At 38.3% G+C, this 16645-nt stretch overlaps 1 protein-coding gene across 1 annotated transcript; it reads right to left on the reverse strand.

Moving 5' to 3' along the window:
* Positions 1 to 6854: 6854 nt before the first annotated feature.
* LOC127770450 (aspartic proteinase 36-like) lies at positions 6855 to 16114 on the reverse strand. The gene is made up of 10 exons (XM_052296173.1): positions 15658 to 16114; positions 15435 to 15564; positions 15091 to 15338; positions 14246 to 14470; positions 11426 to 11588; positions 11263 to 11333; positions 10820 to 10910; positions 7861 to 7936; positions 7680 to 7751; positions 6855 to 7332 (listed from the first exon to the last, which is right to left on the reverse strand). The coding sequence occupies exons 1-10, from the start codon at positions 15891 to 15893 to the stop codon at positions 7181 to 7183; spliced, it is 1464 nt and encodes a 487-aa protein (XP_052152133.1). The 5' UTR covers positions 15894 to 16114; the 3' UTR covers positions 6855 to 7180.
* Between the last annotated feature and the right edge of the window lie 531 nt (positions 16115 to 16645).

Consider the following 16645-nt stretch of genomic DNA (forward strand, 5'->3'; position numbering starts at 1 on the left):
GTGATGAAAATATGAATGAAAGTTTAACAAAAATTTTGGGCAGTATCCACCCAAAATACACCCACATTGAAGTTTAACCTATATTGAAGTTCCTCATTTGATATAAATTCCTACCAGAGCCAAAAATATTCCATATTGATTAAACCATATATATTTTGGTTACTTGCAATTCCATTGAACTTTGTCAAATTCTTGTAAGTTGTGTAGATACTTCTCATGCTCTATGATCAAGATCATACACCCACATATATGCACATGCTAAACTCCTACACTGGGAGCTAGCAATTATCCATTCCATTTCCATACTATCACCAAAAATGAATTCTCCATGATTTTATGTGCTTTCTTCTCCTAAAAATAAAATCCTTTTTGAAAAAAAAGAAGGAGGGAAAGGCATGGTTATGAAAATAATAAAGATATGCTCTCTCAAGTATGAGCATGATATTGAAAAAAAAAAGAAAAAAAAGATAATAATGTAGCCATGCCCTCTCCTTATTAATAAAAAGAAGGATTTTTGGGAGAAGAAAGTAAGCACAAAGGAGAAGCGTTTTCTTTATTTTTCTTCACATTTCATTTCCACCAAATATCACACACACACTTTGCACGATCTTGATCTTAAGTATGTTTAGTCATCTATTTTAGTCTAAGTTTTTGACTTAGTAATAAATGTGAATGCAAGTATGCGATGTTTGATCCCTACTGAGCTCCACATATCAAACCTTAGAGTAGGAATCAAAAAGGGCAAAAAGGTGAGGAATTCATATTGATACACTTGGAGAGAATGAGTGAATCATTTGAGGAACTTGGATTTCTTTTGCAAAATCATTTGAAAACTTCTGGAATAAAAGTTGAATAAAGATTGGGTGATTAGTGCTCTAATTGTTGTTCTGTCTTTCAACCGCTCAAGGCAAGGAAAGGCAGTGTCTTGTAGGAATCAGGGGTAAGGGTAAGCCACCATGTCAAATATTATTTAATTTGAGAGAGAGTACATATACCTTGCACTTGTACATTTGAGATATACAGCATAGTAGCAATTCCTGATCAACAACCAAGACTTTGTTTCTGTGAGCAAAGGTTCAAGCTTGGGGGGTTTTTGTTGATGGATGTTAGCGATCAGTTTCGACCGTCAATACTACCAAATTAGAGGAGAACTAGTTATGCTTGTAATGCATATTTGTGTTAGAATAATAATATTCCACTAGTAATAGGTTTACTAATTAACCTTTTGCAGAGAATAACCACAAAGTGGAGGAGAATCAACATCAAATCAGATGATCAATCAATCAGACAATGTCGAGGATCAGACTTATATATGAATGGGCCAAAAACTCAAAAATGACAAAACCAATTGGGCCAAAATTCACAAGTCTACGGAGAGAAGCAATGGAGGAGGCTGCCAGCCGAGGATGGGCTGGTTTGGCCCATGCCATGGTTCGGCCAAACCCCCATCAGTGCCTTCCATCCTGTGGTTTTGTGTGGATATCCAGGATGCATCCTCAATGACAGTTGCAGGGCAGTTAGGAAATTTCCAACTGCCACAACCGTCATTAGCAGCTATGAAAGGAGCTCCTCTCATTCCATTTTCCACACACTTCAAGTAAGAGCTTTCTCATATTCTCTCAAGTTTAGTTTAGTAGTATCAAGCTAGTGGAGTAGGAATATAATAGAAATCGGAGTCCAGAAGTCTTCGGAAGAGTTTGGGTATAGCTCTAGCAGCTCTCCTTTCTTCTTTTGTAAGACTTGTATTTTATTTAGAATATTTTTCTTTATACAATTCTGGTATTGAAATACTTTCCGAGTATATGAATGCCAACTTTACTTTATGTTTAAGTTATACTGATTATACTGCTAGCTTATCTGAGAGATGCACAGGTACGGGTATAATGTTTGCTATTGCAATTACTCTATGTCATGACGATGATATTAGAGTAGTATCTGGTAGTTTAGTCCTGGTGTCTAGATTACTGGGTATCATTATTTGGGGTTATATACTACGGATGAGAGGTGGGCCGCTGATGGTGACAGCTCAGTACGGGTATTCCTTCGCGCATATATATAGTCCTAAGTTAATTTCCTGGTGAGGGTACTCCTCCGTATTTAGCCCTGGTTGTATGGTCATGACGGGCTGTCGTAAGGAACTCAGTAGTCAGGGGTGGCTTCTCGAAGTACCAGGAGGGCATCAGAAAGAGGGTATTAGCTAGTTAATCATATAACTAGGATGAATGTATAATATGTATACTAGAAGTATAGGAATAGATTCTTTTTCTATTTTCTTTCCACATAGCTTAGATAGTTTAATATGAGAATGAGTAGTTCTATACTTGTGTGTCATCCTACCCTTTGGATTATATTAACCCCTACTTAGACTATGATTATTACAAGTAACATATAAATTATTAGCACGGTTCTCTCTACTATAATCTTCCTATGGGATTAAACAAATACGATACCCTTGCAATACTCTCGAGTGAAATGTTACAATGGTATATCCGTGTGCTTGCGGATAAACTCTGTAACCATAATATACCAGGAGTATTTCTGCGCCATTGCTGGGAATTATATTTCTAGTAATGTCGTTAAGAAATACCAACAGTGGCAAGTTTACACCACCGTACAGCCGGCCGGCACTAGCCGTAGGATATATAGCAGGTTTGTCTCCTCCCTATAATCAGTACCAGTAGATAGGCAAGATCTGCTATTCTCCTAAGGAGAGGAGCCAGGATGGTCGATGGTCCTGTGAAAGCATATACCCCAATTTGCTGATGAAACATTTTCTTTCAGGTGTTGTGCAAAGAGAAGAAGCGTGGTCGAGGTTGCTCTCGCTGCCACTCAGATGATTTGCCATTTATATGCATCTCAGATATGGTGTCTCTACTTTTCCCCTTTATAAGACAATGACAATATTTTTGGTACATGTTGACATAGAAAACTCAATTTGTTGTATATTTTACTTCCTAAGGTTGTGTTTTCACCAGCGTTGACATTTTCATGGTATTTTTTCCCTTAATCATAATGCTTACCTGTGTACTCCTGACCTCAAGGTGAGCACGAAAATCCCCTTTGTTGTATCCACTATATACCAGTCGCTATGCTACGGGCGGGATAGGGGTACCGGGCTCGTACTTGCTTGCATCCCCGCCTAGATGCTCTTGACTGGACGAGTGAAGCGAGCGAAGCGAAGCCCTAAGTTCAATGTATAAGCCCCGGGCTATCCTACTAAACATATTCCCACCATATGGAAAACCCACTCAATCTTCTGTCAAAATGACCCATCAGATTTGTCCTTTCGGGCATCTTCGACTTTCTTTCTTCCTCCCGCGCCCGCCTAAGCCCGGCCCGGCCCGCGTTAGAGGGGAAGATTAGCAAAGCGGAAAAAGACAGAGGGAGGGGGAGCTGCATCTTATTCTCTTCGCGAGAACTTTAGGATCGGAGAAGCATTCGGAAGGGGCGAGGCCTTCATTTCGTTGGCAGAAGGGCTACGGATTTGTCGGTTAGTTGATTCTCGAAATAAGGTCATTCGGAAAAAAAACTGCCGGTTTCTTAAGGCTTCAAACGAACGACTAGTCATTAAGAAACCCATGAAAAAAAAGTCTATTTATTACCTTTCATGAAGAAGTTTTGCCTGCGTGGGAATCTGCCGAACAGTTCGGGCCAAATCCTGAAGAAAGCTCAAAAGCGCTATTTGATGAGCCTGCGTAGTATTAGGTAGTTGGTCGGGTAAAGGCTCTGTTAAGGAGCTGATCCGAATACAGATACAAGGCCCCCACTCATCACAACGAACGGTGAGCTTTCCCACTAGCCTTCACAGGAGCAGCACAATCATGGCCAAAAAACAAAACAAAAAAAGATCGTATAGTACGAGAAAACCAATGGCATTTATCTATTCTAAGTAGTTTCTTCTTTTCTTTTTAGAGGATTTGTATGCAGATTTCAGACTTTCAGTCTAGGATTTGCATATCATTTTGAAAAGATAAGCATAATCCATCACTTGATAATTATTTTGCTTTTATTACTGATTTTTTATTCACCTAGCTCTAGTTCTACCTCTAACAACCTAACTGTTTCTATAACTCCGTATATTGCTGAACATTTAGTGTAAGCCCAGCTTTCCATATGCATCGATTTGGGAAAAAAAAAGTAAACCTTGTGCTCACTTAGGATCTACAAAAATTTATATGTTGATATTATTTTCAGCTAAAAATTATCTCTAGCTAGCCTTGGCTTATTGATTGCTTTTGAAACATATTACCTCCAATACTTAAATATCTAAGCTGTTATGTGTGACCACTGCTTTATGACGAATGCTACAATTAATATGTATGTGGTCTTCCTTGCCCATATACTGTTATGTTATTAAAGGTGATTGTTCTTGCTCTTATGCTGCAGTTTTTGTTTGCATGTCTAAACTCTAAAGGATGGTTATAGACTTCAGATTATTGTTCTACGAAGTAGGCAAATACTTATTGTTAGCTCAAGCCCAGTTTATCTACAATGGTGATCACTGGGTCCCTTTTTTTGAATGAGAGTGTAGGTCAGTACCCTTTTTACATCCAAGGTTACAAATCTGAAATACAGTTGCATATTAGCTGTGTTCGCCAGTAGACGTTCCCAACCGGAACAGTATTTGCGGAAAACGGAAAGGTCCATTAGCGCGTGATTAATTAAGTACTAGCTAATTTTTTTTCAAAAATAGATTAATTTGATTTTTTTAAGCAACTTTTGTGTAGAAACTTTTTGTAAAAAATTACACCGTTTAGCAGTTTGAAAAGCGTGCGAGCGGAAAATGAGAGAGGGGTTGGGAAAAGGGAGTCACGAACACACCCTTAGATGAGATTGTTGCCTTACAGCCCTGGTGGTCTGTATTTGAATAGCCAAGTGGTTTATGTCTTTGCCGGATCAAATATATGATTTATATTCCTTTTTTCCTTTCCCGCTAAATGCAAATTAGAAATGACATGCTTCTTTGTTACCTTCTCCTATGATTATATTCAGCTGATTTGCTGCCCTCCTCCCTTTTCCCCTTCTACTTCGAAACTCATGCTCTCATCGACTAACAATGAAGACAAACAATTGGCCTATGCTTAAGGGGTAATCATATATTATCATCACCATGCTGGTTTTTTTAGCTGAAAAATCTGTAACAAGCTCCATAGCTCATTGAATCATATTGTGATAACTACAATAGTCCAGCAGTGTGTCTGTAAGTCAATACATAATCCCAAGGTATGCTGCATCTAGCTAGAAATCGATGTATTTAGTTTGAATATGGTCAGAGCTTTAACGGACTAACGGACTAATATAGGTGTACTTCTTTACTAAATCAATTCAAGCTCTAAAATAATTTTACATATTTTCTTCTGCTATCATATTGTTTTCTATATATGATCCTAATCTTAAAAATGGTGCTACTGATTCTATAGCATGGTTTTCTTTCAATGACAGGATAAGAGACATCGAAGTCACCCCAACAGATCAATGCCACGTTCTTTTTTACCGTTAGATAAATGACTTCATTACCCCACAGGTACTTTTATTCTTATAAATTGGTATGCTCAGTTTATCAGTAAGTATTAAACGTGGTCACATATATTATTCCTTTTCTTTTGAAAAAAAAGCATTCAATATAACTTTGTCTTCTACACATGATTCGCCATAATTAAGCACATTTGTATTCTTTTACATCAATGATGCTTCTCCACATGATGTATTAGTTCTAAACTTATTATCGAAATTTCATGCCGCTAACGAAAAGTTGAAAAGCATGAACATGGAGTATATTGATCAACTTATTTTGCTGTTGAGATAATGTGATGGGTTCTGAGCTAAATCATAAACCAGGTAACAAGATAAGGTTAATAGACTATTGATCATCGATATTAACTCATTGTCTTAATTTATTTTAATTTTCTCAAGACATGATCTGAATATGTTGCAGTGAAGATGGTCATACTTTTCTCAGCTATGCCTTATGAATGGCATACATACAGGGCTAAAAGGCATGGTGTCTGATTCATGTTTACCAAGATTTTTGGGAATTTGGATATAGTTTACCTCTTTAGGAATGCATATAGTAATTACGCTCTCTGGAGACTACATCAAGAGGTAGAGTCACATGTTTCAATAATTAGTGATTAGTCAAATGCATACTTTTCTCAACTATTATAATCATCAAAGTTGTCTGAGGACCCATAAATGTTCTTTTTTTCTACCTTATATTGGTTATATTATGCACTTATACTACATCCAGTTTTACTTCTTGGTTCCCCTTCTTCGTATAGATGATACCAATAGATGTATTTTATTTAGTTTCCTTGTGTTCTGGGACTGATATCATTCTTTGTTGGTAATTTGGTACCCAAAAGCAGCACAAATAATGGATAGCAGAACAAATTAAAGATCGGATGTACAGACAGTTTTACCAAGTGTTTAGAGAACTAGCGTTAACATGCCATCACATTCCATATATGTGGAGATATGCATGTATGAAAGTTCATCTAAAAGATGGTTTGTTGTTGGCGTGCCCATTAAGTGCAATCTGTGGGGTTATGCCCGTATAGAGATCTACTAGCTAATAGATGTTTTCTAATTATTACAAGGCCTCATTGTACATTAACTTGATCTTTTAGCGCATTATGTTATTACAATTTGAACAAAATTTGGTTTGCTCAGTACCGAAATATGTGTGATTATAGATATTCGTGACAAAAAATACTAGCTGGCTATCAAATATAGTTAGTCTCTTATGCACGCGCGCAGCGTAGCGCGCGATTATTGCTTTTTTAGATTTAATTATTGCTAGTTAGCTTTTAAATCGCTATGTACAAGTTTATAAAAGTTTTACATATAAATTATCATTATCTAAAAAAATATATAAATTATTCTTTTTCTTTAATATGCTGTACGACATATTATCAGAGTATATTCAAAAGATGGGGGCCTGATATCATTCCTAGAACCTCCCAAAAGCACATTCAGCCATAGTATTTTCTCACCAGTCACCACATCATTACATTACATTACACTACACACTCGGGTACATTGTGTAGCGTACAATGTTTCCTTTTCAGTTCTCTCGAGTGGTCAGAGAACACCATCTAAACACCCCTACCCTTTTTCCCTCTTTGGTGAAAAGAATTTAAATCAAATGAATTTCCACTAGAGTCCGTGTCATACACCGGAGTTAGAATATTATTAGATAGCTGTACACCATTGTTACCAGCAACACAGCCAAATGCTTCTGCCAATGAAACCTCCGTCCTGAGGAGATGTTGTGAGCGTCAACAGTGTATGTTGCCCCTGTCTGTTCATCCTTAATTTTAATGCTAGAGGAACCTGCAAAGAGCGGACAAGCCAATTATGACACACAAGTTAGGTACTTCATCCATCCCAGAATATCTTTGTAGCTAAAAGTTGCAAATTCTGGGACGGAGGAAGAGCCCATCACTAATATGTTCAGAACTTGGAGCACGCAATGAGTGCAACATGCAAAGCTCTTTTACTGAACAACGCTTAGTATAACATGGTTCCAGCGCCCCATTTTCCTTATGGAGTGAAACTCAATCCAACTTTGGTGCCATATATTTTCGGATTGTCAAGACATTAGCAAGAACAATAGACTAAACATGTAAAGTACTATGGAATGAACTCATAACAATCAAATTTGAATGTGTTAAACTTACAGTTGTACTCAATCCAGCCAATGACTTGATTTTCCAGGTCATAGACAACTAACTTATTTGAAAGGACCAGATCTGGAAAAAAAACAGGTAATAGCACGAACATCATATATATAACAGTTCTAAAAAAACATCAGATATATAACATTGAGTAAAGGATTTGCATGTGCTGAGCAAGACAAACCTCCCAAAAGCACCATACCCTTCCCATCCTTTGATTGTAATCCACCATTTTGGAATCCAACACAATATAAGTTATCCTGCTTAAATACAAAAAAAAAAATCACAAATCTAAGTGTCATGAACATATATCTGTGAACCTGCATATTATGATGTTATATACAGAACATAACAACTACTACAAGACTGAATGCAACGGTATAGTATCATTTCAAACTATAGTACTACATTAAATTCAAATTAACTATCATGATCGTTGATTGGAACAATTAGACTTTGAACCACTGAATGTGGCAGGTTTAGGCTGCGTTTGTTGGTTGGAGATGGGAACTAATCCCTCCGACATGCAGAATGGAGCGACTCATTAGCGCATGATTAATTAAGTATTAGTCCTTTTTTTGAAACATGAATTAATACGTTTTTCTAAAAGCAACCTTCATATAGAAAATTTTTGCAAAAAACGCACCATTTAGCGGTTTGGGAAGCATGCGCGCAGAAAACGAGGGGGTGAGTAGGGAAAGGAGGGGAAAGAACACAGCCTTAGGCTACGTTCGGCATATGAGGATGGGAAATAATAACTCACGCACGTAGAATGGAGCGACTCATTAGCGTATAATTAATTAAGTATTAGCTTTTTTTGAAAAATGGATTAATATGATTTTTTTAAACAACTTTCCTATAGAAATTGTTTACTCCTTATGTGTTGGCTTTATTTTTTTAAGTTATTTTTGTTGCTTGAGTGTTTGCTCTTTTTGAGAGAATATTGTAATAATTGGCTGTAGGTTCGTTGAAGCAAAGGCCGGATTTTTAATTCCATTATCTAAAAAGAATATATTTTTAAAAAACAAACACGCTGTTTAACAGTGTAGGAATCGTGTGCGTGGAAAACGAGGGAATGGAGTTGGGAAGAGGGACAAAACAACAGAGCTTTAGAGTCTGATTTATGCATCCTACGACACAATTAGTGCAATTTTTCAAGACACAGCAGTCATTAGAATGTTACATATTTTGACATTTCTGACTCAGGTGGGATTGAAAATGCATCTCTGCCTTTGAAAGCAGGTCCAGATCCTGGCGAAACATGCATCCAAAGGTCAGTCCATTCAAGTGAGTGAGAACCAACTCTCTTGAAATATTTATGTGCGACAAGTGCTAACAATTCTATTATAATGTGTGTATTAGTAAAAGCCCAAAAGCTCAGGCTAGCAAGGAACTCTTTCCTATACTGTCAATACATATGGCTCTTTGATTGACGAGAAGAGCACTAGATTCTTCATTTATTGATTTTTGCTTGATCTAAATTAATATACTGCTCCTTTATTACAAAGGCTTTGGCCTAACATTTTAATCATTTCCAAGGAAACTAATGCTTCACTAACAAGAAAACTACTATCTTATCCTGAAGCAAACAACTGTATAAGCCACCCATGTGAACAGTTGCAATGCTATAGTACTATGCTGTTAACCCATAGCAATTTCTGTAGGGATTTTCTTTTATTTTTTGAACCTTTTCTTATTAATATTTTAAAAATAATTCCTTAGAAAAGTCATTTCCATAACAGAACCTTTTTTTTTGCCCATGCCATCAGTGTTGGCACAGCAAAACTGTACCATGTGTTGTTGTGGCAATGGTTTGCCCATGTCACCAACAATGTTGTGGTAACAATAAGCATGTTGCAGGATGGCACTACCCATGGCGTGGCCGGCAAAATTGTTCAGTTTTGAAATTAACTCCTTGGAGGGTCTATTTTAAAATGTAGTATGAAATGTTCAAATAACTAAACAAATTCCTTTTGTGAGACAGACAAAAAATTCCACATTTTGCCATCTTGGTTCTGGGGGAAAACTGGAATATGGTCAGTTCCAGCTTCTCAGCGAGACCATGTCAAAGGCAATTTTACCCTCTTTTTTTGTATTTTATATAACTTAGAATTTTATTTGGAATATCTGAGTCTAGGGTAAGAACTGGAGGCAATCATAAGAATATTGGTGTATAAGCTAATCAAATATGAGGGTTTCGAAGGGGTTATTCAGAAGTTCCCTTAACCCTGATCCAAATATTTCTGTCATAGAGAATGGCTGAATGCATCTTATAGAACAGAGAATGCCAATATTAAACATGAACAATTGGAAAAGAAGGGAAGGGATAATAAATAAAATAAAATAAACATATGCAAGGGAATGACTATTACTAATTGGGAAAAAGGTAACAGAGATGCAAACAGCAATGCAACTAGTATGCAAGGGAACCATGTTTTTGTACAGGTTTACAGTTTAAAATTAATTTGGATATGAAAATCTGCAACATTGTCATCACCTTCACAGTTGTTGCAAGTTGCAAAATACAATCGTAAACAAGAGTGGCTACAGAATACCATTGTAAAGTGAACAGATTTGGAAAACACCAGCACAGTCCATTTTCCGTTGAAAATGTGTAAAATGGCCAATCTACCCTCATTTTTTGTTTACCAGGGAGCAAGATGTGGGTTCAACCATGTATAGCCACTTTCACCACGTAAGTAGTGCATGGACATGTCCCCCTTTTTAAGGTCATATGCAATATCACACAAATTACAAAGAAGAAAAGGAGGATGTAGGAGTGATAACGTCATTTCAGGAAATCCCTCTCTCCTAATTGGATGTTAACAATTGCCATGGACTGCAAAGCCAAGGGCAATGCCACCCTCCAAAATTTTATACCTATAGTATTTTAAAACCCCTCATGTTAGCAATGGTATTTTAAGACTCACCAGCGGTTGAGATGGTACTAAACCAAATTTAATCCTCTTTAAATAGTGTGCAAAATTGCAAATATACCTGGAAAAGCTGCCCAAATGCTCTGAATCCATTTCATATTCCAGTTTAACATGTTATAACCTTATAGGTGTCATAAGTTGTAACAACTAAGTTGGCAAAGAAATACCAATAGGTGACCAAATCACTGGAGTGAGATGTTACATTACCCCATTTTCGAAGAAGTAATCGTGTGGATACACATTCAAAGGAAGATCATTCTCAAAATGGAAAGTGATCTTTGGAAAGTCATCATCCACTCTGCATAGAAAGATAAAAATATATAGTTAGAAATGTAACAAATAAAATTGCACTCCTGTGTATTCAAGAAAAAACGAATAAAATTGTAGTTGGGCTCATAATTCATTCTTCTCCCAACTTATTTGAAAGTCACGAACATAACATTATGGAACAATTTTGCTGCTCAACAATATAGCTAGATACTACTTCCTCCGTTTCACAATGTAAGACTTTCTAGCATTGCCCACATTCATTTAAATGTTAATGAATCTAGACATACGTATGTGTTTAGGTTCATTTACATCTATAAGTATGTAGGCAATGCTAGAAAGTCTTACATTGCGAAACGGAGGGAGTATGTTGTAAAGTATACCTCCCAACATACTGGAAACACAGGAATTCTTGAACATTATGGAAGGTTATATCCTTATGCTTGGCAAATACCTGAAATTGGTTGAGAAATATAACATGTAAAGAGAATGCATGCATGCAATCCTCCATAACATGGGAAAACAAATGCAGGGCTCGTTTCATACCGCAAGCATTATTTCCTTGTAAACTATCTCCGGAAGGTATGTCAAGGTCGTACCACTATCAATTATGGTACCCTTCTTTTCGCCTGTATCAAACATATGTGACGGAAGCTTTAGTGCAGTACCACCAACATCAATTGACTTGAGGTTTACATTGTAGTGTGGCCTGAGTAGTAGAATCATGGATAGGTATTAGAATGGTGTAAATGGAACAAAAGGAAACCAGTTGCAGACATGCAATACATATCACAGGTACATATGTACCCTATCTGCCAAAAAAGTGTACATTCCCTAAAAATCAGTAACTGCCATGGAAAGAGGTTCTTAGAGATTCATAAATGATACAATAGAATTAAGTTGAACTGGCCAGGAGAAAATATGAAGAAGAGAGTAGGATACTGGCAGAAAGACATCTCTGCACCACACATTGATTTATTCTGCACATGAGATGTGCATGCTACAAAGGTAAGCCAACTTTCCACCATAAAAACATCAAGTAACAAATTCTAGCTAAAATAGTTAGGTAACAAGCAATTCCAAAATAGTATCCTTCAATCTGCGGCAAAGATAAATAAATCAACGACAAATTTCACATGATTCCATCCCTTCAACATCTACAGCATACTATGTATCATTTTCTTCTCAACATTTGTAGCAGTAGATATTATAAACCAGAATCACAACATTTTCCACATTAAGTTTTACAGATAAAAATGAAAATCATGCTAACAGCATATGAGGACGAGAGATTATACAAAATGTGAACCCAATACATCTAAGGTCGAAGATATCTATGTCAAGATTTACAGTTATTTGGTATGTTCATCAGTTCCAAAAGGAAATGGCAATTTGAGCCAGAGTCAAAAGAAAGGGATGACAATAATAAAAGAAAAGAATCAATTTTACTCCCCCAAACTATTTCACTGGAGCACTTAACCCCCCTAAACTATTTTTCAGCTCATTTTACACCCCGAACTATTGAAAACGGTTCACCTTACTCCCTAATAGTATCTCTTTTTTGTTTCTCAAAGTTATATTTTGCACTGAAATTTGGTAGTGTTGTTAGATGCATTACAACTTACTCCCTCTATTCCATATTAATTATCAAATAAGTTTTTTTCATCAAGACCAAGGAAGTATTAACTTTCTTATATTTCATTTAATGTGACTGTGGTACGAGAAAAAAATCAAGAAACATGCACACTTTAACTTCCACCATACACAAGCGGGACCTTTACTACCCTAAATGCCTACCTGCATGCATGCAAACTCAATTTGCATGCATAAATGCAATGATACTACACGTCAAACGAAGGGACCATGGTTATATGATGATCAATTTGGAATTTCTGATTTTGGAATGGAAGGAGTACCTATGAATATTTTTTAGATTTTCTTTATCACTGTTTACATAGATTGAAGGCATGTAAGACTAATTTAAATGTTGAGATTTTAACTTCAAGCAAACAGTCTTGAAAAGAATTTAAAAATATTTTGGAACTTTGATAATACAGCCATCTATGGCTCTAAAAAATTTCAGCTTAAAATATAAGTAGTACAAAGAGAAACAAAGAAGAGAAATGCTATTAAGCAGTAAAGTGAAGCATTTTTAAAAGTTTAGGGGGAAGATGAGCCAAAAAAATAGTTTATAGGTTAAGTGATTCAATGAAATAGTTTGACGGAGTAAAATGGACTTTTTTTCAAAATAAAACATGCAATGTTCCTGTTATCTACACTGTGCTGACAGCCAGTGTGAGGTATTTGTACTAGGTATCTATCTATATACTACCTTAAAAGAAGATAGTGGTGGTGGCAGTGAATCTGCCATCCATCTACTTCCATTGTAAATTTTACAAATTACCCCCTTGAATTTCTCAATATTAAAACACAACCATAAATGGATAGCCACATAAAAAACAAAGTGAGGTGAATATTCCCTATAGCATAGGAGGATGGGTAACACATTTCATGGAAAAAAATTATTTATTTCACAATATTATAATATATTTTCTATTCGTAGCAAAGCACAGGCATTCAGCTAGCATACAAAATTCCTCTAACGATTATCTCTTCCTGAAGCTGTTATTCGTATATTCCAAATAGTTTCATTCCCTAAGTGCTCAACTCAATAGTTCAAGGCAGATGGTAATTTCACTGGATTAAATTTGACCAAAAAAAAAGACGCGAATATTAGGGAAGGACCTAATATTAAATAATTAGAAGGGGTGAGGCTTCGAACCCATGTCGTCTAGCCCACCACCTTATGGAGCTAGCCGGAAGACCCCTGAGCATTTCTCAAAAAACCTTGAATGCTTGACTTTAGAAAACCTCAACTAATTGGACAGTTCACGCTACATTGCAGTTACGGATGAACAAAAAGTAGAGCGTTTAATTAGGACAATTATGTTTCACATAGTGCATCAGATTTGGACCATGCGTCCTTGATAAGAAGATAACGCAATGATGCAGAGGGAAATATCACATTTCTATGTCCTTTTGAGGGTTTGAAACATGATTGATGAATCTCCTAAAATATATAGGGAAAATTGGAACCATGTCATTATATTTTTGCAAAATTTGAGATATGCCATCCAGACCCACATGTCATTGACTTATGTGGGTCCTACATGTCATTGAGATACCGATGGCATATCTCAAACTTTGCAAAATTATAATGGCATGGTTCCAAATATCTCCAAAACCATGTTTCGCTAACTAATTGTTCAAATAGAGTCAAAAATTTATATTTAAAGTAGCTTAAGAAATTTCACTATGAGCAAAAAGCAAACAGAATAATGAGGTGTTGGTACAACGTTGACATACATATTGGGCACCAATGGTGTTGTTTTGACTTTTGGTTGCACCACATTTCCAATAGCGAAAATTCCACCGCCGTTTATAGTATCCAAACAATGAGCAAATATCTTCTTCACCTTCCCTGCAGCAGATAACTGTGATAGCATTGACGTATTTGATTGACCAAACCCTATAATTCCATCAAGGGCTTGGTTTGAACTGCCTAAATCCCCACCTTGCTGAGAACCACACCTACAAAGGACAGGAGTGCATTTATTTGCATTGGCATCTTCAACACATATAACTAAATTGATTACTAAATTCCACATTGCTGTACACTTCTGTTACTGTCATGCATTCATGTTAATTGTTAATTTTGCTTACTCCATTGCCACATTCTTCATAAGAGCATGTAATGAATATTTTTTACACCAAGACAATATTTGATGCCTTTCTTAATGGCAGATTATGCAATAAAAAAAACCCCTCTTCAAAGAACATGGCTATGAGTCTTAGTCACCTTATATAAAACAAAACATAGACAACAAAATAGTTAGGAAAATATTCGCAACCTCTGGCACATGGGAGGAATCATGTAAGCATTTTCCAACAAAACATTACTACATACAAATTCTACCTAGAGACCAGAGGCATTGCCACCCGATGAATTGAAACAGTTTCATGGTTTTTTTTTCCTTAACTATAGGGAAGTTTCATTATATATCGTGTGACAGACATAAGCTATCTGAAATTCACATGCAAATTTGATAACGTGATGTCATTTCTAAGAAACAATAATAAGTGTAACAGTAGATCATTCGAAGGTAGCTCATGCAAAAGCAGCGGTAAGACAGGGACAGAGCACAACTGACCCAAATGTGACGGTGGAGTTGGCGGGTCGTGTCCGCCCATCCCCGGACACCTGATCAAACTGCAGGAGGTCGGACACGAAGTACCCTGTGGTGGAGCTACCGTCACCATACGTGACGCTGTACTCACAGGGCAAGCTGGTGGTGCACCCGGGCAGCAAGCCCCCGTAGGTGGCGGCGCAGAACCCCTGATCGCACGAAACCTTGCTCCCAGTAGACGAGTCCTTGGGGTCATACAGCGTCAGCTCTAGCTGCACGCAACGCACAGTTTTGCCCACAGTTGAGAGAATCCAAAAATCTAAAAGAAGAAGAAAAGAAAAGAAAAAGAAAACGAGATGGTGTGTTACCCCGAGGCCGCTCTTGCGTGGGCATCGATCGCAGGAGATGCAGTTCACCCAGAGGATGTCGCTGCCGGTGTCCACCTGCACGTAGTACCGCTTGGTCGGCGTCCCGATCCCGATCTCCGTGTAGTACAGCCTGCGGCGAGACGAGAGAGCACCAAATCAGCCAAGCAAGCAAGCACGGCAGCAGCAGAGGCCAAGCGAAGGGGAGGGAGGTGGCGCCGCGTACCCGGTGTCGGTGGGGAGGCCGAGGCCGCCGAGGGGGATGTCGGCGGCAGCGAGGAGCCTCCCCCTGCGGCTCCCGTCGTGCGCTCGGTACGCCTCCGCCGCCGCCCCCGCACCACCGGCGGGGAGGCTGCGGCGCACGTGGAACACCCCTGTTGCTTCCGCCCCCGCTCCCTCCACCGCCGCCGCGACGACGACGAGGAGGAGCAGCGCCACCGCGGGCGCTGGCGGGCGGTCCATCGTGGGAGTGCGGCGGCGGGCGGCGGCGGCGAGAATCGCTGCTGCCTTAGGCCACCGGCCCTTCCCTCCTCCTCCTCCTCCTCCGGCTCCACCTCCGCCTCCGCGGGTGAGCTTGAGGTTAATTGGGGGAGCGGAAAAGGTGGGGGAAGGGAGGGAAGAAGGGGGTGGGGGGAAAGGGAGCGGGTGGCGGTGGGGTGGCCTCCTCCGCCCGGGGATGCGGGGGGAGGGAGACGTAGACGGAGACGGGCCGACGACGCGGAAATAGTAGGCGTCCAAGTCCAACCCCTGCTTCTCTCCTCAAGTTGTCGTCGTCAGGTGGGTGGTCGCCGTGTCCAAGAAAAAGGAAACGCGGGGGGCTCTTCTTTTGTGGTTGTGGTTATGGGAGCTCACTTCATTAGTTTGACTCAACGTTGAATAATAATACTCCCACGTCGTTTATGGCAAAGCTAATTAAAGGTAGAAGAAAAAATTACAACTGGATGGGTTCTTTTTATGGCAACTTTTATAGAAGATGGGACTATCGCATCTAATCCTATAAGATAATCTTATAGAGAGTTGTAACCCATTAATTCTAAAGCTCAACATATAAATATGCCACTTCATCATCCACTAACAATAATTATATATAAAATTTATGCAAGCATTTAACATCATCTATAAATCAGCATCCAATCATCTTCCTTCACACAATATTTTTAACATATACACACACACATATATATATATATAAAAATCTCGGAGCCACCCATTAA

This window comes from Oryza glaberrima, chromosome 4 (assembly GCF_000147395.1).
Source record: "Oryza glaberrima chromosome 4, OglaRS2, whole genome shotgun sequence".
NCBI lineage: Eukaryota > Viridiplantae > Streptophyta > Magnoliopsida > Poales > Poaceae > Oryza > Oryza glaberrima.